The 21,463-nt window shown below is 39.5% G+C and overlaps 3 protein-coding genes and 1 long non-coding RNA gene across 6 annotated transcripts; 2 read left to right on the top strand and 2 right to left on the bottom strand.

Moving 5' to 3' along the window:
* The first annotated feature begins 180 nt into the window (after positions 1 to 180).
* On the top strand, positions 181 to 3,236 carry LOC104725228 (uncharacterized). 2 transcript variants are annotated; one of them, XM_010443853.3, is made up of 11 exons: positions 181 to 606; positions 775 to 832; positions 910 to 1,020; positions 1,192 to 1,329; positions 1,437 to 1,506; positions 1,596 to 1,651; positions 1,751 to 1,876; positions 2,181 to 2,320; positions 2,438 to 2,510; positions 2,597 to 2,671; positions 2,766 to 3,236. In XM_010443853.3, exons 1-11 carry the CDS (start codon positions 482 to 484, stop codon positions 3,072 to 3,074), a joined length of 1,281 nt encoding a protein of 426 aa, XP_010442155.1. In that variant the 5' UTR covers positions 181 to 481; the 3' UTR covers positions 3,075 to 3,236. The 2 variants fall into 2 exon arrangements, with proteins under 2 accessions (XP_010442155.1, XP_087330153.1); XM_087474027.1 differs by having other exon boundaries at positions 228 to 606; positions 1,173 to 1,329.
* On the bottom strand, positions 3,211 to 6,085 carry LOC104725229 (uncharacterized). Of its 2 annotated transcripts, XR_015571820.1 has the most exons (5): positions 4,714 to 6,021; positions 4,085 to 4,634; positions 3,856 to 4,008; positions 3,697 to 3,768; positions 3,211 to 3,616 (listed from the first exon to the last, which is right to left on the bottom strand). XR_015571820.1 is itself a non-coding variant. In XM_010443855.3 (4 exons), the coding sequence occupies exons 1-4, from the start codon at positions 5,888 to 5,890 to the stop codon at positions 3,503 to 3,505; spliced, it is 2,145 nt and encodes a 714-aa protein (XP_010442157.1). In that variant the 5' UTR covers positions 5,891 to 6,085; the 3' UTR covers positions 3,211 to 3,502. The 2 variants fall into 2 exon arrangements, 1 of the variants encoding a protein (XP_010442157.1); XM_010443855.3 differs by having other exon boundaries at positions 4,085 to 6,085.
* Positions 6,086 to 6,631: 546 nt separating this feature from the next.
* On the bottom strand, positions 6,632 to 17,454 carry LOC147934942 (uncharacterized). Its single transcript, XR_015570981.1, has 3 exons — positions 17,242 to 17,454; positions 11,724 to 15,614; positions 6,632 to 10,832 (listed from the first exon to the last, which is right to left on the bottom strand). It is a non-coding gene; the product is annotated as an uncharacterized LOC147934942 (long non-coding RNA).
* Positions 17,455 to 19,219: 1,765 nt separating this feature from the next.
* LOC104725227 (zinc finger AN1 and C2H2 domain-containing stress-associated protein 13) lies at positions 19,220 to 20,576 on the top strand. Its single transcript, XM_087476422.1, has 2 exons — positions 19,220 to 19,449; positions 19,618 to 20,576. Exons 1-2 carry the CDS (start codon positions 19,351 to 19,353, stop codon positions 20,212 to 20,214), a joined length of 696 nt encoding a protein of 231 aa, XP_087332548.1. The 5' UTR covers positions 19,220 to 19,350; the 3' UTR covers positions 20,215 to 20,576.
* The last annotated feature ends 887 nt before the right edge of the window (positions 20,577 to 21,463 follow it).

The following is a 21,463-nucleotide window of genomic DNA, read 5'->3' as shown; positions in this document are numbered from 1 at the left end:
TATTATATTAACATATATATATATATATGTAATTTATTTAATTATTAATATATAATATTATTACGATCATATTTTACAGGATGATTTCAATAAAAAAAAAGTATTATGTTAGTTTCGAATATTTGTTATTTTTCTTATTTAGTTATAGTATTTATTAATTTGTTATTTTTTTATTAAGTTGCTTAGATCATTTTGATGATATAGCAAAGAAAAGTAGATAAAAAAATAAAGACAAAGACGGAAGATACAAGCCCGATCTGGCCAACCTCAGACTCAAAACTCCTTTAGATCTTTTTTTCTGTTGTCATAAAACTCCTTTAGATCTACTTCTCTGTTTCTTAGTGTTTTTGTTCGATTCCACTGAAGAAGAAGATATGAGATATGACATCAAACAAACCCTACGAAGCTTCAACAAATCTTAAAGAAGAGATACGTTTCTTCCCATCTCTCTCGTCCCTTCCTCTCTCTCAAAGCAGCGGCCATGCGTCGGCGGCTAATTCATTACGCGATCTTTCTCCCACCATTGTTGTTACTCGTTTTCGGCGAAACTAATCCTTCTGACTCGTCTTATGTTACTCCCATCAACTGGGATCTCTACCACTCCAGGTGAATTTTTGAAGTATTTTCGTCTCTCGATAGAGTTAGTTTTGCCTCTTCAACTATTAGTTACTAATTAGAATGAAAAGGGTCTTTGCCCATTTGGTAAAGTGAGAACCTTTTGGCTAAAGGAGAGTTTAGGAGATGATAAGTTTTGCCTCTATGTCCGACTTGCAGTGATGATTTGATGGAGCAGATAAATTCGTTGGTACATCGACATCCAGATAAGCTCTCGGTTAGTGCCATTGTCTTCTATTTTTACTCTCTGTTGTTTTTTCAGTACATTTTTTGAGTAAATATTTTGTTTCATAGATTGAGATGATTAAATCGGGGAACAAAGGCTACAATGCAGAGGTTAACGTGGTTACTTATTGTCGTGGTGGTAGAGATAGCGATGACAGGTCAAACTTTAGGATCCTTCTTGTAAGTTGCCTTTTTGTATCCCTGTCCAAGCTATTCAGTTAAGACTGTACTGTTACTTTTATGAAGTCAGTTGTTGGTTTAACATGAAAATACTTATTATATAGGTGAAGTTTCTTCATAATTTTTGGGTAATACATGTGTGTTTTTGACAGATGATTCCTTTTCTTCCAGACTTTTGGGCAGCATGGGAGAGAGCTTATCACCTCTGAACTTGCTTTTCGTATTTTGTCAATTTTGAGCGAAGAACAGTTCTTACCAAAGAAGAACGGAGCAGCCCTTAACAGCACCCTTGACAAGCTAGTCGTAAAGGTGAGTGTGTGTTAGATGATCCGTGCAGACTCATTTTCATCTTTGTGGTATTTGAGAAATTCACTTATACACAAGATGCTACTGTTTTTTTTTTTTTTTTGGGTCAGATGGTTCCTATAGAAAACCCGAATGGTCGCAAACGTGTTGAATCTGGAGATCTTTGTGAACGCAGAAATGGTTACTATCTTTTTGTCTCTCCAATACATGGTTAGTTATTAATGCGTTTTGTTTAGCATTTCATCTTTGATCATATCCGTAAATCACAGGAAGAGGAGTTGACCTGAACAGAAATTGGGGTGTTGACTGGGGCAAGAAAGAAAAGGTACTGATTCCTTTTAGTGCACATTTTTATCTCCTTGAAGATCCTTTGTTAATTTGTAACGGTACTTGGTCCTTTTTGTTTGTTTTTGGAATTTTCCAGGATTATGATCCATCTGAAGAGAATCCAGGAACTGGTCCGTTTAGTGAGCCTGAAGCTCAAATAATGCGGAAGCTAGCTATATCTTTTGATCCTCACATATGGATAAACGTGCATTCTGGAATGGAGGTGATGTTTCTCTTCTGCAATTTAGCTATACATTCCAACTTTTTTAGCATGGGAATAAAGGTCAAAACTTCCGTTGGAATTTATGAGTGAATGATGGATTGCTTGAATTTTCACATTCCGTAAATTGTATAACAAGATAATCTTGATCTGTTCGTTATTATGTATTTGTTGAGAAGTTTGGTTCTGATTCTCATGCTTTTGTTCACATTTTGTAAATTTTATAACAACCAAATCTTGTTCTGGTCTTTGTTATGTTTTGAGGCTCTCTTTGTAGCGGTTTTGATCTGATTCCATATGTTTTCAGGCTCTCTTTATGCCTTATGACCACAAAAACATAACCCCAGAAGGATTGCCGACGCAGAAGATGAGGACCTTACTTGAAAAATTGAATAAATTTCATTGTCAAAACCGCTGCATGATTGGGTCTGGTGGTGGCTCTGTAGGGTTTGTCTCTTTCCTCAAGACTTTTTATGAAATATTTTCAGAAACTTCAATGCTACATCGTTTACTCCTGAAAGTTAAACCTTAAGCACGCTATTTAAACTGTTTTCTGGACTTTAGGTACCTGGCACATGGTACAGCTACAGATTATATCTATGATGTTGTAAAGGCACCAATGGCATTCACCTTTGAGGTTTGTGCGACGGAAGCTATCTACGCTCTGACACTCTCATGAAAACATGTGTCGCATATTTTGATAATTATTTCTTTCACTGCCAGATCTATGGGGATAACCAGACCGCTTCAAGAGATTGCTTTAAAATGTTTAACCCGGTTGATCTACCCAATTTTAAGGTACTGTTTTGAATTGTATGATTATTCTCAGTATTGATCTATAGAGATCAATTTCTCAAGAAAACTCACAACTTTGCTTGCTGTTGTTACTCAGAGAGTTCTCAATGACTGGTCTGCTGCATTCTTCACAATATTCCAACTGGGACCGCTCCACTTAGACGGAAACAGTTCCAAGGCTGCAGATAAATGGGTGTCTATAGACGAGTATTTGGACGGCTACTTGGTGGAAAGGAAGAACAGATATGGGAAAAACATGGAAGTCATCGATGTCGGAATGCAGGAGATCAAAACATACTTCAGGCTCTTCATGTTGTCCTCGGTACTTCTGATATTCATGTTCTGTTCCAGGATTGCTAAAAGCAAGTATAGTAGAAACTCCATACCTGTCAATGTCATGCCATAAAACATTTGGAGGAAGCTCTCATTTAATTAACCCTTGTAAGTTAGTAATTTTTTTGGTTGCAAAACTTGTATTCCTCAGTTAGGAATGTTGTGTCTCATGAAAGACGAACATAATTCTTTGGATTTGAGATTGATTCTTAAGTAAAGAAGCTTTGGTTTAGAATTTCCAACGTATTACTTCCTACATGATCTTTGAAGTACAGACAGTAGCCGTATCCAAATATGGTCAACAACAGTTATATATTTGTACAGGTTGAATCTTTACATAGACAGAGAAATGTGAGGATTTGTATCAAAGACTTCCTCGTGTGATATGTGTGGTCTGTGTCGTTACATCTCTGTCCTCATCTCGTGAGATATGTTCAGAAGCTCGAGATAAATTGATCACTTGAGCTCAAGATAAAACCTTAGCATTGTTCCCTTATGTTTCTATGAGGCTTTTAACGTCTGCTTCATGTATCTTAGAGCTGACCGTAACATGGATCTAGCTTTTCTATCTGGTTTGCAGCCTGACATGATCATCTCTTCGTAAACACCCGGAACCTGTAAAATCATCAAATCTTGAAATGTCAAATCCTACTTATGGGTATATTCCCCTATCAACCAAAATCAAAGATTCACACCTTCTGGAACTTATCAACACGAATGAGAGCTTTCATGAGTGTTGTGTATGTGACCACGTCCGGTTTTACCCCCTGCAATTGTTTTGTGAGAGATAGGTTGGTCAGTAAGTAGTTCATTAAGATGGGTTCAAAAGGTTTTAGCCAAGAGAAGTTAGTTACGTTTTCTTTCATGTACTGCAACACGGCAAAGGCTTCAGCATCTCTTCTATCCTCACCGAAGGCATTGATGAGGGAATTGAGAGCCAATAAACTCGGCTTTAATCCATCTGATGTCATCACTCTAAATGCATTCACAGCTAGCTCCGATAAACCCTGGCACATAAAGAAATTATTAGGTATCAAAAGATGATCCTCTTACTGGATATCTCGTGGACACGAGTCTTAATACCCTTTGTGCATAGGCATTGATGAGGGCGTTGTACATGGTTGATGATGGTTTCAGCCCAACTGACTTCATCTCTTCCAAGCACTCTATCGCATCATTAAACCTCCCCGATTTGCCATAAACGTCAACGAGTGTTGTGTGTGTCACAACGTTAGGCAGTATCCCTTGGCTCTTCATCTTTCCCAACAATCTTTTCATGTCATCCCATCTTTCTTGATCTCCATAACTATTGATCATGATGTTATAAGTCGTAGCACAAGGAAAGCACCCTCGCCTCTCCATTGACTCAAACATCTCTTCTGCTACTATGTGCCTTCCATGCTTACAATGGCAATCGATAAGCGAGTTCCAAGTCACTCTATCGGGTTCAATCCCTTCACTTAACATTCTATCAAAAGTCGTCATTGCATGATCAAGACAGTTAAACTTCCCAAAGGTATCAATAACCACGTTGTAAAACTGTCTATCGGGTTTAACACCGATGCTCTTCATCTCCTTGAGAACTTGAAATGTCTTCTGCCACTCGCCTCTATCGCGGTAACCTGCTAAGAGTCTGCTGAAAACAAAAGAGTTAGGCTGTACATCACCAGCTTCCATCTCTTTCAATACAATTCTCGCGCTTTCCCATCTACCTGCATTCACATATGCATCAATGAGGAGACTATAGGTATGTTCATCAGGCGAAACACCTCTCTTCTCCATCTCCGAAACCATCGACTCTGCATCTTTCAAAGGACCTGTCTTCACATACCCTTTAAGCAACGCATTGTAAGCTTTGGTTCTTGGTTTTATCCCGCTCTGTCTCAGCTCCTCAAACAAAGCTTCAGCCTCCAGAGTCCTTCCGGAATTCGCCAACGCCGAAATAATCGAGACAAGAGTAGCAGTTTTGGCGCTCAACCCGGTGGCTTGAGCCATACCAAGAAGCTGCAAAGCCCGAGAAGGGTCACCAGATTTAGCAAAACCCATGATAATATCATTAACAAGCTGCACATCAAGCTCAAGCTTATCTCTTTCAATCTCTTTATACAACCTCTGCAACATAACTGAATCAATCTTGTTGCTGCGCGTCAAGGACTGAATCACTAAACTATAGTTGACAAAATCGGATTGGTAACCATCTTGACGCATCCTAGAGATCAAATTAAGAGCCTTTTCGATATCATTGTTCCGAGCACAAGCACCAATCAAGGCATTGTATGTCAGAGGTGTTAAGGTTTGTTTCTGAGAAAGAAGAAACGCCTCGTAAAGCTTGTCGGAACGGCCAAGCGCGTGGATGAGAATTGAGTAGAGAAGCTCATAGGAGAAACAGAGGTTATGTTTTTGTAGCCATGAGACGACTGCGTAAGCTAAACCGAGAGATGACGTCGATAAGGATAAAGATTTAATCAACGAGTGCCAGTATGGTGCTGGTACAGCTCTGTATGACTCGGCGAGCTCGAACTCCACCGGTTCGAGCGATTCTGGCGATGTTTCTGATTTGGATTCCGAATCCAAAACTAACTCGACTGGTCCGAATCTGGATAGGAATTTTAGAAGCGGAGAGAAGTCGTAGCGACGGTGAACCTCGGAGGTGAATTCGTCATCGGATTCTTCATTTGTATCTAAACCATTCCATGAAGAGAAGTAAGAAGAAGAAGAAGAAGAAGAAGAAGAAGAAGATGATGGTGAAGAAACAGAGGCGGTTGCAGAGAAGGCTGAGATTGGCGGTTGGGAGACGCGGTGATGGTGGTGGTGGTGGTGGTGGTGAGTGAGGAAGTGGAGAGGGTGAAATCGAGATGAGACCAGTGGAGGAGGTTGCAAGAGAAGCATAGTCTTCTTCTTCTTCTTCTTCCTCTTGTTCAATGGCGTGTCGTGAGCAGTGAAGAAGTTTTTCTTTTTTTTTGTTGTTGTTGGGTTTTATCGTTTTTTGTGGTTGCGAGTAAAGTGGATGTGTTGTGTTGTGTCCTATCGTATCATCTGCTACTGTCCATGTCTTTCTCCCGTCTCTAATTTTTCTTTTCCGTCATTCTCAAAATTTTTAATTTTTTCTCTTAACTTTTTTTTAGCCCGAAACATATTTTTTTGTAACTATCAAATTTCTTTTAAGTAGAGGCTTTTTTTTAATATGCTATTAGAAAATGGTTATTTTGTTGGCAAAAAAAAAATGGTTAATTTTTAAATTCTCTTAAAAACTCTTTTTTTCGAATGATTCATTTTAATGTTAAATCATTCAAGATAATCGAGTTTCTAATCATATTCAAAAACAAATATCTATACAATTAGATTAGTTCCATTTTCAATTTCTCAATTAAAAAAACATAGTTAATTAAGTTAATCCCTAATTTTCTATCAGTAATAAATTAATATATGTATTTATATCAGTAATAAATTTATATATATCAGTAATAAATTAGTATATGTGTTTTTCTGTCAAATAAAAAAAATTAAGTATTTTTTTGGGTTTTATTTTTTTATTATTAATTTTTTTATCGAAAAGAAATTCTATTAATGAATTTTGGTAATCCAGGTACAATTGTTTGTGAAGCCAAATAGGAGCACATGAAATGTCACAGTAAAAATTACAATGAAGGCAACCATGTTTTGCAAGGAGATGTGCAACTTCGTTACCACATCTTTTAGTAAAACTAAAAACAACATTATTGAAGCGTGTAGCCCATAATCTAATGTCCTGAATAATTACGTCAATTGAGATTTCAAGGTGTTGATTGTTGAGTATTTTGGAAAGTAATTGACAATCCTTTCAAAACAAATTGATGTGAAACCTTTGATCCATGAATATTGCATAGCAGACAAAAGAGCTTTTGCTTCCGCTTCGAGAGGAGCTGTTGTTGTTCCTAGCTTTATGGATCCCTATCCTTTTGATATACCATCTCCATTTCTTATGATCCAGCCTTTGATGACTTGGTTAGTATGTTGATCAAAAGCCGGATCATAGTTACATTTATACAGAGTTATCATTGGTCTTCTCCATTTGATTTAATCCTGGACTTGGTTTGTAGGAGGTGATGTGTTTGATGTATTGTGGAAAAGCCAGTCCTGAACATCATTTTGAGCTCGTTGAACTAATATCCTTGGTTGATCAGTGATACTATCAAAAATAAACTTGTTTCTTAACTTCCATAAATGTCATAGTAACCAAAGAGGTAGAAATTGAGTTTTTGCATTGACTTCATCTGTATAATCCATATCTAAAAATGCAGTGAGTATGGATTCGCAATCGTAATTCATGTCTAACAGAATCTCCATTGGAATATTTTCAAGTTCCCATGTTTGTCTTGCATGCGTACAATAGAAGAGAATGTGTTCTATTGTTTCATCAGATTGGAAACATCGGGGACACATAGGGTCAAGGTTTTTTCCGCGTGTATTAAACCTTGTTATTGTTGGTAATGCTTTTGATAACATCCGCCAAAAGAAATGTTTTATTTTTGGAAGAATTTTTAGTTTCCAAATTCTGTTTTTGAGAGTAACAGAACCATGAGGGATTGGTGGTTGTACCAAATGCATTTCCTGATTGTGCATACTTAACCAGTAACCAGATCGCACAGTATACTCTCCTCAACTAGAGTAATGCCAAACCACTCTATCTGGTTTGGGAACTATTGGTAGGTTCTGACACCCCGGTTTCAGAGACTTGCGGAGAGGTTTAAAAGAATTGATTTGGTACCTATGTCATCAAAGTGCACTTATCTTTTCGGTCAAGGGTCCTGAGAGAACTCTAGAGTTAAGCGTGCTTGTGCTAGAGTAGTCTCATGATGGGTGACATTCCGGGAAGTGATTATCGGAACTGTGCGAGTGAGGACAAAACACATGGAAAGATCATGTGGTAATTTGTAGGGATGGTAACAAGTCTTTAAAATCTACCGGACATAGCAAACCGACCGTCGGATATAGATGGGCTCACGGACGTAGTGAGAGGACGTGAGGCCCATTAAGGAAAGTGGGCCCATGGACTGGGACTGGACATGGGCCCACTAAGAAGTGGCAGTCAGGGCGATACAAGTGGTATCAGAGCGACTGTGGAGTCGAGTGTGCTCACACCGTCGGGGGTGACAGTCTTGGTGCGCACCGAGGACATTGTGATATGTTAGTGGGGGTGAATTGTGACACCCCAGTTTCAGAGACTTGCGAAGAGGTTTAAAAGAATTGATTTGGCCACCTATGTCATCAAAGTGTACTTATCTTTTGGGTCAAGAGTCTTGAGAGAACTCTAGAGTTAAACGTGCTTGAGCTGGAGTAGTCTGAGGATGGATGACCTTCCGGGAAGTGATTGTCGGAACTATGTGAGTGAGGACAAAACACAGGGAAAGTTCATGTGGTAATTTTTAGGGACGGTAACAATTCTTTAAAATCTTCCGGACGTAGCAAACCGACCGTCTAATATAGATGGACTCATGGGCCTAGTGAGAGGACATGAGGCCCATTAAAGAAAGTGGGCCCATGGACTGGGATTGGAGATGGGATCCACTAAGAGGTGGCAGTCGGGGCGTTACATAGGTACAAAGTCTTAATACGATCATGCTAATCATGTTGGATTTAAGTTGTCAGTTTGTCATCATTCCAAAAACGATGTGCTCCTGAGGTTGATATGAGATCTTTAACCAAGAAGTTTCCATCATTGGAGTTACTATGAATAGGCTGTGGTGGAGTGGTACGTAGGAATGACATTTTCTATGTTCACACGAATGGAGGCTCCATCAGCTATAAGGTATCTTGAGCCCTGTTTTATGATTTGGAGACCTTCTATTATTGACGCCCATCCATACGATTGGTTTGATCTTGTTTTGGCATCAAGAATATGATCATCTCGGTAATATATTGCTTTCATGATTCTTACAAAAAGAGAATCTGAAAATTGTATTAGTCTCCTAGCTTGTTTTGCTAGGAGGGCATCATTAAATTTTGACAAATTTTTAAAACCTAGTCCCCCTTCTATTCTTGAACATTGGAGTCATTGCCAAGCAATCCATAGAATTCCTCTTTCACTATTGTTTTTTTCCACCAGAATTTTTGGAGTACTGAGTCTATCTCTGATACAATACCAATCAGTAGTTTAAAGCATGACATAGAGTATACATGCATTGCTAAAGTAACCGATTTTAGCATTATTTCCTTGCCGGCTTGAGACAGTCTTTTAGTGCTCCAGGAAGATGCTTGTTGTCTCACTTTGTCTACTATATAGCTGAACATATCTGATTTTTTTCGACCAAATTGTTATGGTAACCCAATATATTTCCCTCCACCGCCTTGATTTGGGATATCTAGGATTTGTTTGAGGTGAGCCTGAGTCGAACCATGTATATGTGATCCAAAAGTTATCACTGACTTGCTTTTGTTAATCTTCTGGCCAAAGTAGTATTCATAGACATCGAAAGCCTCTTTTATTGCTTTGCATTTTCTAGCATTGGCTTGGCAAAAGAAAAGTCAATCATCTGCAAACTGCAGTTGGCTAATTGCAGGAACCACATTTCCAACTTTAAAGCCTTTGATGTCTCCACATTGAACTCTAGTTCGGATTAGGTGGCTCATTATATCTGCACAAAGTATAAAGAGATAAGGGGAGAGAGGGTCTCCCTGTCTTATTCCTCTTTCTAGAATGACCATACCATGAGGTGAGCCATTAACCAAGACAGAGTAGCTAACGAATCACACATAAGCCATTCTCCATGAGATCCAATTATCATTAAATCCAAACAAGCGCAATGAGACTTCCAAGAAATTTCATTATACTCGATCATAAGCCATGGTGACATCAGTTTTGATTGCCATGTAATTTTGTGATACTCTCTTTCGAAATTTTAAAGAGTGCATAACCTAATGTGCTATCAAGACATTATTTGTTATTAAACGACATGGTATAAAGGCTGCTTGTGTGTTGGAGACAATGGAGTCTTGATGATTTTTTTAGTCTGTTTACCAAACACTTGGATATTATTTTGTACAACACATTACATAGAGTTATTGGTCTATAATCAGTGAGGCTAACATGATATGTTATCTTTGGTATCATGCAAATATTTGTATGATTCAAACCTAATTTCATGTAGGATGTTTCAAAAAACTCCTTGACCTCTGTTACAATGTCTGCTCCAATGATATTCCAATAGTGTTTATAGAATCGAGCTGTTAGTCCGTCTGGTCCTGGTGCCATGTCGTCTCCTATTGAAGATAAAGATGCATAAATTTCCTCACTGGTGAAGTCTTTTGTCAATGCAGTATTTATCTCAGGATTTACTGTGGGTGGGAAATCTCTAAAATCAATTGGTGAGACCAGAATTTGGCTAGAAGCATATATTTTGGTGAAGTATCATTGGGCATGGCTGTAACGCCCCCGAACCGCCCTAGGCCCGAACAAGGACAAGGACAGCCACAGGATGTCACAGTTGGAACTGCACCCGGGTGGTCCGGCCGAGGGATGAAACCTGCAGCTTCCCGACCAGTCCTCCCTGGACGCGACTCCACCCGAGGCCAAGGTTTCGCTTAGGCTTTGCAACCCTCGCGGCGCCTGGCGGATTGTGTTGGGCCGGACAAGGCCAAGTATCATGTACAACTTGTCATATTTCCCCGAAACCCGATTATATTACTTATAGTAATTTATTACATTGAAATAAGTTACCAAAGTAATAGACATAAATAGTCGGATACTTCCATAGAATACATAGTCAGAAAATATAGGGTCTTACAAAAACACATAAAAAATCCCTATCAGCACCCTAATGTTTGCTCCAGCTCTAGACTCAACCTAGGCTTCCTGCAAGACAAATATTTATCATGAGTAATTTAAGATTACTCAGTGAGGTGGGTACCCCTTTCTCTTAGACATGCATTCTATTTTCCCCGCCCCGACTACCCCATCAAGCTAGGAAACAAGCAAAGCATCAAAGCTACGCAAGCCGAAACATAGCGGACGCAATAAACAAGCAAGCAAGCAAAGAAGGTTAGATCAATCAAGAATTGACTCGATAAACCTAGACACTTCAACCTACGCAAAAAACAAGACGCCGACTTGTCCCATGGGTATCCGCTTGAGATAAGGCCCACGAGACACTTTCTACACTTGGAACAGAAGATCGACCACTCTATTCTAGCTACGACTGGAGAAACAAAATTCAAGAGACTAGCTAAAAATAAGTACTACAAATTCAAAGGGTTATTAAAAACGCAAAGAATTTAGTACTACATTAAGCAATTCAAGCAAGAAAATCAAGCAAGGAATTCACGCAAAAATCAACAAGCAACAAGAATAAAAATTCAAGCAACTTAGATTGTTCTACATGCATGCAACCATACTATCCGATTTTTATGCAAGAAATATATTGCAGATAAAAATCTACCAAATTAATCTTGCATGCAAGTCTACGGTCCAAATTTTAAGCAAGCCAAAATTGCTAAAAAATGCATCAAGTAAACATAATTTCATCATGTAAACATGAGGTTCATTTATCTTCAATTCTCAACATGCATGGTGATCCTAGCATAAATTCTATGTGATAACATGAATCTAGCATGAATCCTACCAATTTAAGCATGCAACACTTAACTGATTCTACCATGAATCCTAGTTTAAATGCAGCAAGCAATAGGTACGTACATGAACCCTAGAGTTCATGCAGCACCCCAAGCAAAAGTACCACAGACTCACAGTGATTCAGCATATTGAATCGGACTTCACTACACTGCGGATCAGACAGCGCTCCCTTCGCGTCTGGACAACGTCCCCTTGGTGGTCAACAACGTCTGCTCAGTGTCCAGAGCTCCGGCGTCTTCCTCTTGAGAGAGCAACACTTAGATAATTTAGTGATTTTTATTTCTCTCTTCTTTCTCTCCTTTCTCTCCCTTTCTCTCCTCTTGGTGTAAAATGTGAAGGAGTGGGCGTCTATATATAGGGAGATGGGCGAGTTTGCATGCAGTTGCATGGAAGACAAATGTCTCCTCTTCTCTCTACTTGGGCGGACAAATGCCGTGAAGGAATCTTCATGCGCCACACTTGGCGAAATTGGCAACACTTGGCTGAGGGGCGTGCAAAACTTGGCGGGCGTTTGGCACCACACTTGGCAAATGAATCTTTTTCTGTCTCCACTTTATTCTTGCATGAATTTCTATTGGACATTCCTTAAGAAAAAGAATGATTATGTCTCCCTTCACTTTTTAACACTTGGCAGTCTTCTTCCTTTAAGCTGCATGAATTTTGATTAGTTGAATCAAGAGAGAGAATCTCTCTCGCGTCCGCTCACAAACGCCCAGAATTTCCGGATCGCTGTCTGGTCGAGTCAGCGGCACTGCGTATGTACCGCATCCGTCTTGCGTCCGTACAACATATGCCCCGCGTCTTTTCTGTCCGTACCGTCTTCTTCCCGCGTACGTCCGTCTTGTCCGTACCGTCTCCATCCCGCATACGTAATTTTTGCGTGGAAATGCCGGTTTTCGATCGGAACACAAAGTCTTGATCGTACCTTGGCTTATTTTTGATTTTTGACTTGGCCATTCTTCTTCTTCTTACTTTAGGACTCTTTATTGGTTTTAGCCTCTTGGACATTGGTCATTGGCCATTATCCGACTTGTTAATTTTTCCTTCGGACTTCTTCCGGTCGTTCTTCTTATTTTTCTCTTCTCCTTCTTTCTAAGTCTTTTCCGGGTCTTTATCTGCAAAATTTTACTTTGGATTTTTACCCTTAGTGAGGGTCATTACATTCTCCCCCCTTAAAAGAACTCGTCCTCGAATTCTAAGGTCTTCTCCTTCTCTTCATCTGGTGCTGATGCTCCTTGTCATCTTCGTCTTCATCCTACTACCACCGTTATTACCATTGTTTTATTATATCCGTTTTAATGCTCCTGGAAAATTTGATCCTATTCTCTTCTTCTCCTCTCCTTGGTCTTTATGAGTCTTCTTGACTTGCTGCCAACTTCCTTATTTTCTTCACCGTTAATGATCTTTTACCATCTTCCGGAATTTTGATCTACTCCTTCATGTGTTTGGTCCTCTCGCGCCATTGGATAGCGCTTTTGGAAGGCTTCTTCATCTCCAGCATCCATTTGGTTCACCATATTTCTCATTTCTTCGGGTACTAGGATTGCTCCTTACTGTATCGCGGCTTGTATACACCGTTAACTCTTGTCTCGATCCTCCTCATCCTTTAGCTTGTTCTAGACTCCTTGGGTTTTGTTGTATAATCCAGTTCACTCCGACTTCTCTCTTTTGTACCTTCATCCCGCGATTTATTTTGCGTTCTCCGACTCTTAGTTTTGTACTCCTATAGGTTTAACTTCTCTGGCTCCTTTAACTTCGCACTCCATATGACTTTAGCTTCTCCTTCCTTGTTCGATAAATTCTACTTCGGTTTGCTTGATCTCCCTCTTCTTATATTATAACCTTTATGTCCTTGATTGGTTTAATCATTGGAATTGATCAAATGATCTTAGTTCCTGCCAAAAACTTCTTTATCTTCATCGTTTGCCTCCATCCCCGAGCTCCTTGGTCGTCCTCCAAACTTTGTCTAACTTATTCGTTTGTTTACCAGGTTCGGTTTGATAGAACCTCTCTGGTTTTTGCCACTTTGCATAGAATTGCTTTATCTCCTTCACCATTCATTATTTTCTTGCACCCTCTTTTGATTGATTCGCGCTGCACTTTCTCTTGTTTTACTGAACTGACTCGCTTCTCCTTGGTTGAATTTCCTTGAAGTTCTTCAATTTGTCTAATTGCGCTTTGTTTGTGGTGTCTTATGTGAATCCTCAATCAATCATGCTAATCTATTGCAAGCTAATTATAAAAATTAACTATGCAAACCTATAAGAAACTCAAGCAATCAACGCAAGCAATTAAACAAGAAGAGATAAGCAAGCAACACACAAATAAATAACCGCGGCTAGGACTTTAACACAAGTACTTTACAAAACGAAAATAAATGAGTAGTCCACCTAGCCATACATCTACCTTCACAGGGTTTAGATCCACCTAGACAAGATACAACTTCAAGAGGTTAAGTCTAGAGGTTAAAACAAAAAGAAAAACCTATCCGACCCTTACACATAACCCAAAAGAAATACTTCCCTTTTTCCCAAACTATCTTACTGGGTTCGGCGCTCCCTAAACTCCTTACAAGGACACACACACATCCTAGGCGGCTCATCAGGTTGCGGTTCAGCGGGAGACTCGGTTGAGGGAGGGGCAGCATACGATGAAGTTCCATCTTGGTCCATAGGGTTCCCTTCAGCTCGCACATCTTGGTCCATCAGGTTCCTTTCGGTCTGCACAACTTGGTCCGGACAACTATGAGCAAAGTGTCCAGACGTCCCACACTCGGTACATATAACATGCTCCATGGTCAATGGACGTTGCAACAGTGTCTTCCAGCAATACTTGGATCGGTGTCCCACCGTTTCACACAACTTGCAAAATGGACGGTCTCTTAGGTGAACACGACTTGGGTAGGCACTCTCTTCCGGGCTGTGGCTCTAGTTCTCAGTCGGCCTCTCGGCTGCTGAGTCATGGACTGCTCTCCTTGGTCAAAGATCCTTGGTCTCTTGGCACTTCCTTCTCCTTCTTCGAAACTTACAAACTCCCTGTTGAGTTTCTTTACGTTGGCCAGTCAATCTATCATTTTCATCATTGGGTCCCTTGGTACTTCCTCTATCTCCCTCAAGCGGTTTAGCGATGTCTCATTGCTTAGTTCCGCCTCCAATATCATCGGATCCCACCTTCCATGTCTTGGAAATTCTCCGGCATTGGTTCTTGGCTGTGGTATAAATATCTGCTCTGGTACATTCTCCTCCGACACATCTTGAACTGGACTGCGTACTGGACTAGCATTCTCCCTTGGCTCCATACTCGCTTCAGCTTCTGGTACTGGGTTTTGCGGCACATTGTTCTGGCTACTCCTCACTTCAACCACTAAGGTCGGTATACCATCCTCATCATCTGACAACACTTCGATCACCTCCACATGTTCTTCCTCCGAAATCGTTGGCTAATAGGACTTAGAGTTCTCATCGCTTGAGTGTCTTTCATTCTCGGTCTCTGGTACCACTTTGTCTCCGTCAGCTTCGTTCGGCGGTTGTATCTCATGTAGTTCAGAATCTTTTCAAATACCTCCGGATGTTCCCTCATGTAGTTCTCAGCGTTGGTACCATCGGACTGGCGCTCCACAAGGTCTAGCAACAGGTGCTGTAACTTCTCCGCGACTTGAACATCTTCTTCTCCATAGTCTCTGACTGGGACAGTTTGAAACTTGCCTTGTGCATCCATGCTGACTTGGATACGACTTGGCTCACCAATCTCTAACACAACTGACTGATCGTCCTGACTCACCTCCATCTCTTCCGACCCTTCTAAGCATTCTGATCGTTTGGTCTCAACTAACAGGTTAGCGTCATCCTCATCAAGTAATCCTTCTAGGCTCCAAGTATCTGGATAAATGGGTGTGTTACTGCTCTCTGATTCGGTCGACAAGTAACCATTGTGATGCTCGGGTTCCCCATGTCTCGGCCACCCTCCTCTGGAACCATCCTCGCAACCTGAATGTCCTGAAGACATCTAAACCCACAAGAACAGGTAAGTTGCTAGTCAATTCTAAGGTTTACACTCAAAACTAGACAAGCAAACAACCAGAATCTAATTGTGTTTTTGCAATGCATTTACTCGATAAAACATATGAAAATCCCAAGTGTCTTCGGGTACTAAACCCACTCTGATACCACTGCTTGTAATGCCTCCGAACCGTCCTAGGCCTGGACAAGGACAAGTACAGCCACGGGAAGCCACAGTGGGAACCGCACTCGGGTGGTACGACCGAGGGATGGAAGCTGCAGCTTCCTGACCATTCCTCCCTGGACGCGACTCCGCCCGCGGCCGAGGTTTCGCTTAGGCTTTGCAACCCTCGCGGGGCCTGGCGCGTTGTGTTGGCCCGTACAAGGCCAAGTATCATGTACAACTTGTCATATTTCCCCGAAAACCGATTATATTACTTATAGTAAATTATTACATTGAAAATAAGTTACCAAAGTAATATACATAGGTAGTCGGATACTTCCATAGCATACATAGTCAGAAAATATAGGGTTTTACAAAAACACATAAAAAATCCCTATCCAGCACCCTAATGTTTGCTCCAGCTCTAGACTCATCCTTGGCCTGCTACAAGACAAATATTTATCATGAGTAATCTAAGATTACTCAGTGAGCTGGGTACTCCTTTCTCCTAGACATGCATTCTACTTTCCCCGCCCTGACTACCCCAACAAGCAAGGAAACAAGCAAAGTATCAAAGCTATGCAAGCAGAAACATAGCGGAATCAATAAAAAAGCAAGCAAGCAAAGAAGGTTAGATCAATCAAGAATTGACTCGATAAACCTAGACACTTCAACCTACACGACAAACAAGACGACTAGAATAAAACGAGGTAACTCGACTACTCTAGACTCTTTCACCTATGGGCCTTCGATAATCTGTTCCGTTCCTTACCACTTCCCATGCTGAAACCACAAAGGTAACCAGCATGAGCCATCAACTTGCTACATCGTCATGCAGCGGTCGGTCCGGTAGCAAGCCAGACGCCGACTTGTCCCATGGGTATCCGCTTGAGATAAAGCCCACGAGTCACTTTTTACACTTGGAGCAGAAGATCGACCACTCTATTCTAGCTACGACTCGAGAAACAAAATTCAAAGGGTTAGTAAAAACGCTAAGAATCTAATACTACAGCAAACAATTCAAGCAAGAAAATCAAGCAAGGAAATCATACAACAATCAAAAAGCAACAAGAATAAAAATTCAAGCAAATTAGATTGTTCTACATGCATGCAACCATCCTATCCGATTTTTATGCAAAAAATATATTGCAGATAAAAATCTATCAAATTAATCATGCATGCAAGTCTACGGTCCAAATTTTAAGCAAACCAAATTGCTAAAAAATGCATCAAGTAAACATAATTTCATCATGTAAACATGAGGTTCATTTCTCTTCAATTCTCAACATGCATGGTGATCCTAGCATAAATTCTATGTGATAACATGAATCTAGCATGAATCCTACCAATTTAAGCATGCAACACTTAACTGATTCTACAATGAATTCTAGTCTAAATGCAGCAAGCAATAGGTATGTACATGAACCCTAGAGTTCATGCAGAACCCCAAGCAAAACTACCACAGACTCACAGTGACTCAGCAGATTGATGATCGGACTTCACAGCACCGCGGATCAGACAACGCTCCTTTCGCATCTCAGCAGCATCCCCTCGGCGTTCAACAGCGTCTCCTCGGCGTCCAGAGCTCCGACGTCTTCCTCTTGAGAGAGCAACACTTAGAGAATTTAGTGATTTTTCTTTCTCTCTTCTTTCTCTTCTTTCTTTCTCTTTCTCTCTTCTTGGTGGAAAATGTGAAGGAGTGGGCGTCTATATATAGGGAGATGGGCGAGTTTGCATGCAGTTGCATGGAAGTCAAATGTCTCCTCTTCTCTCTACTTGGGCGAACAAATGGCGTGAAGGAATCTTCATGCGCCACACTTGGCGAAATTGGCAACACTTGACGTTTGGCGCCACACTTGGCAAAAGAATCTTTTTCTGTCTCCACTTTATTCTTGCATGAATTCTTATTGGGCATTCCTTAAAAAAATGAATGATTATGTCTCCCTTCACTTTTTAACACTTGGCAGTTTTATTCCTTTAAGCTGCATGAATTTTGATTGGTTGAATCAAAAGAGAGAAAATCTCTCTCGCGTCCGTAGACAAACGCCCAGAATTTCCGAATCGCTGTCTGGTCGAGCTTTTCCTTCTCCCAGTATCCTCCCCTGACACGCCTCAGCGAAACCCTAAATCTTTGGTGTTTGACCAACGACTGCCCTTAGGTTTTGTTTCTTCGGGTTCACAACACAAACAATTAACGAAAAACGATACTCATTAATTGCTTTGCCACACAACTCAGGCGGTAGGACGATTGGGACATCGGTGATAACCAAATCGAGATTATGTAGAGTCTTCCGTATGTAATCACTGATTTTGGGAGACAACGGTAGTGTTTGTGAAAGAAAGACAAGATTGATTGTTTGAAATGTGAAGACCAAGGATTGGATTCCCACACACACAGACACATATATATATATATGGTTAGCCATGACGGTTTTTTTTACCGTTATCCCTCCACAAAATTGGGGATAAGAAACTGCCAACAGTTAACTGTCGCAGACAATAACCGTCAAAATCCAAACAGAAAACACTCAGATTTGTCGGAAAACACTCCAATGCAGAAAAAGGAAGATTAAGATGACGGCGGTTGAGAAACCAGAAATCACCTTCAAGATTGGCTTTAGAGAGAAAAGATGCCATTATTAATCTTGCTTTAGTTATATTTTGAGTTTTATTTTTTGGGAAGTTACTCTGTCAAAAAGAGAAAAGGTAAAAATAAAATTAAAAAAAAAGGTGAAGAAGGTCGTCGAAACAATGAATTAGGGATGGGCAAAAAAACTGAAATCCGAAAAACCGAACCGAACCAAACCGAAATAAATGGTTTGGTTTGGTTATGGTTAAGTCTAAAAATTCGGTTGGTTTTTATTTTAATTAACCATTTGGTTTAGGTTTGGTCTGGTTAAAAACCGTAAAACCGAATGGTTTTTTTGGTTTTTTATAAAATTTTAGGATAATTAGATATAATTAGTTTTTCAACTTATAAATTTATATTGTATAACAATATCAATAATTTTTTTCTTTTTTAATAGGCTTTACTTATTAAAAGTTTAAATTTCAATTAAGTATTTGGGTTTACAAAACTATATTTGGATTCTATTTTTTTGAATTATGTTTAGGCTTTACTTTTATGCTTATTTTTTAGTTATGTATCAACTATCTATTTTTTAAAGTATGGAATAACCGTTAAAAACCGGGACCAAACCGAAACCAAACCAAACCGTTATACGTATGGTTTCTATATGGTTTCATTTTTGATAAAACCAAAAAAACTATAAACCAAACCGTTACCAAACCGAATTACATATGGTTTCTATATGGTTCAATTTTTATAAAACCAAAAAAATCGTAAACCGAAAAAACCGAACCAAAACCAAACCGAAAAACCGAACGCCATGAATATTATTTGTCTACGTTATATATCGCTCTCTCCCTGTGAATTCTCTTCTTCGACCGATGTAGTTGTCAAAGCAGTGAGATTTTGATTAAGCTAGTTCTCTTCGTTCCTCGTACCTGGATCTTGTCTTCTTGTTCAAATTGTTGCTTTGAGAGTTGAATTTTTCTAAACGTTAAAACCCTAATTTCGATGGGGACTCCGCAATTTCCAGATCTGGGGAAACACTGCGCCGTCGATGTTTGCAAGCAGATCGATTTCTTGCCGTTCACATATGATCGCTGCCTCCAGGTCTCTTTCTTTTTATTTTTTCCTTCGCTTTTTATTCCCAATGCCAGTTTCTACGTTTTGTTGCATGGTTTTTCTAAGTAGAGAGGAACAATGTGATTTCTAATCAATCAATATAGCCATATAGGGAGGAATAATATTATCTGACTTTTTGAAACTCTTTTTTTGTAGGTGCTTTGTCTAGATCATCGTAGCTATATGAAACACGATTCTCCAAAAGGAAACAGAGGAGATGTCACTGTGGTTATTTGTCCGTTTTGTTCTACAGCAGTTCGGTTAAACCCTGAAGAAGTTCCAAACGTGGCTTGGGAGGAACATGTTAATTCAATTTGTGATCACTCAAACGACGAAAAAGCTGTTAAGAAGAAGAAGATATGCCCTGTTCCAAGGTGCGGAGCAGTTTTGACATTCTCTTATACTATAAAATGTCGAGACTGCGACATAGATCATTGCTTGAAACATCGGTTTGGACCTGAACATAGTTGTTATGGACCGAAGAAGCCTTCAGATTCGAGTTTATCGAGTGAAAACACAAAAGTAGCTACAAGTGCTCCAGCATCATCAACGTCATCATCTTCAAGATCGTCTAGTCTTTTGGCTTCATTGGAAGCACGTATTAGAAAGAAAAGATTGAATACGACAAGGGTACGTGGAGATTCTAGATTGAATCGGACCAGGGTAGAAAGAAGAGAGATTAGTCAGGAAGAAGCAGCAGCAGCAAATTTGAAGGTATGCCATTCTTTGTGTTTATTTAGATTCCCACAGTAACATCTTGTGTCTTGTGTTTCGGTACTCTTAATACATTTGTTTATTTCGGTATCTCAAAGCTTACCACAACGCTCTAATGAAGCAGAATGTAAAGCTCAATAATCAACAAGAATCCTTTGGTATGAAGTCAAAACGTGAAGTGGAAGATGATGATGTTGAATGAGAAGAATAAGCTCCTGTTTCAGATCATTTTAAGTTTACTATTACTTGAAGTAATTTACTTCATTTCCAATTCAGCTCTAGATAGATGATCATATGAAACAACACATTTGTTAAAATAGACCTTTTTCGGTTTTTGAAGTATAAAACCGAAATAGAGCATTTTCTTAACAATTTTATTTAATAAAAAAAACAAAAAAAAATTCTAACAAATTTAATTTGATTCTTATTGTTTATATACATTAATAGTTTCAAACTAAATTTGTTCAGCCATATTCAAGTGATATTCACTTGCTAGCTATATCTGCATGTTCAAGTGAGAAACCCTAGTGATTAATTTAAGATGATGTAAGTTGTGAACATGATTTTTAAATCACTTAGAAATGTAAGTCGAGCGATACCATTATTTAAGATAATTATTAATAAGTTATGTACTGACATATATAAAACTTTTCATGATTATTGTTAAACAAATAAATTATGGTTTCCCCCGATCACAGAATGGTAACCGAACAAGCTGGTGCGTCGTGCTAGAATCGAGTCACATCAAATTATCACTACAAGAAAACAAGGTCATAACTGACGGCACTTCTGACGGGCAACTATCTATCGGTAATTACCGACGGTATACTGACCGATTTCTGACACCATAAAAATTTGTCAGTTTTCCGTCGGAAATTTACCGACAAACATTACCCGTCAGTAATCTGTCAACATTTCCGACGGATTACCGACCAGATATTACCGTCAGTATTTTCCGTCGGAATTTCATCGGTAAATCAACATTTCCGACGGATTACCGACCAGATACTACTGTCAGTATTTTCCATCGAAATTTCGTCGGTAAATATATCCGTTGTTGTTGTCGTTTGTATATTATTCAATTACCGACAGATTTCCGACGGGTATTAATTTACAGCCGTCGGAAATCCGTCCGTAAACTTATTATAGCTGTTTAAATAAATATTCGTCGGTAAATATATCCGTTAATGTAGCCGTTGTATAGCCGTTGAAAATTTCAAAAATTACTGACGGATTACTGACAGAGTACGGACATATACAAAATTTACTTTCTCTATAAAAACGAACC

The sequence above is a fragment of the Camelina sativa genome, chromosome 11 (genome assembly GCF_030686135.1).
Source record: "Camelina sativa cultivar CO46 ecotype springtype chromosome 11, ASM3068613v1".
Taxonomy (NCBI): Eukaryota; Viridiplantae; Streptophyta; class Magnoliopsida; order Brassicales; family Brassicaceae; genus Camelina; species Camelina sativa.
Note: the sequence above shows the minus strand (reverse complement) of the source record. Positions and strands in the feature narration are given on the sequence as shown.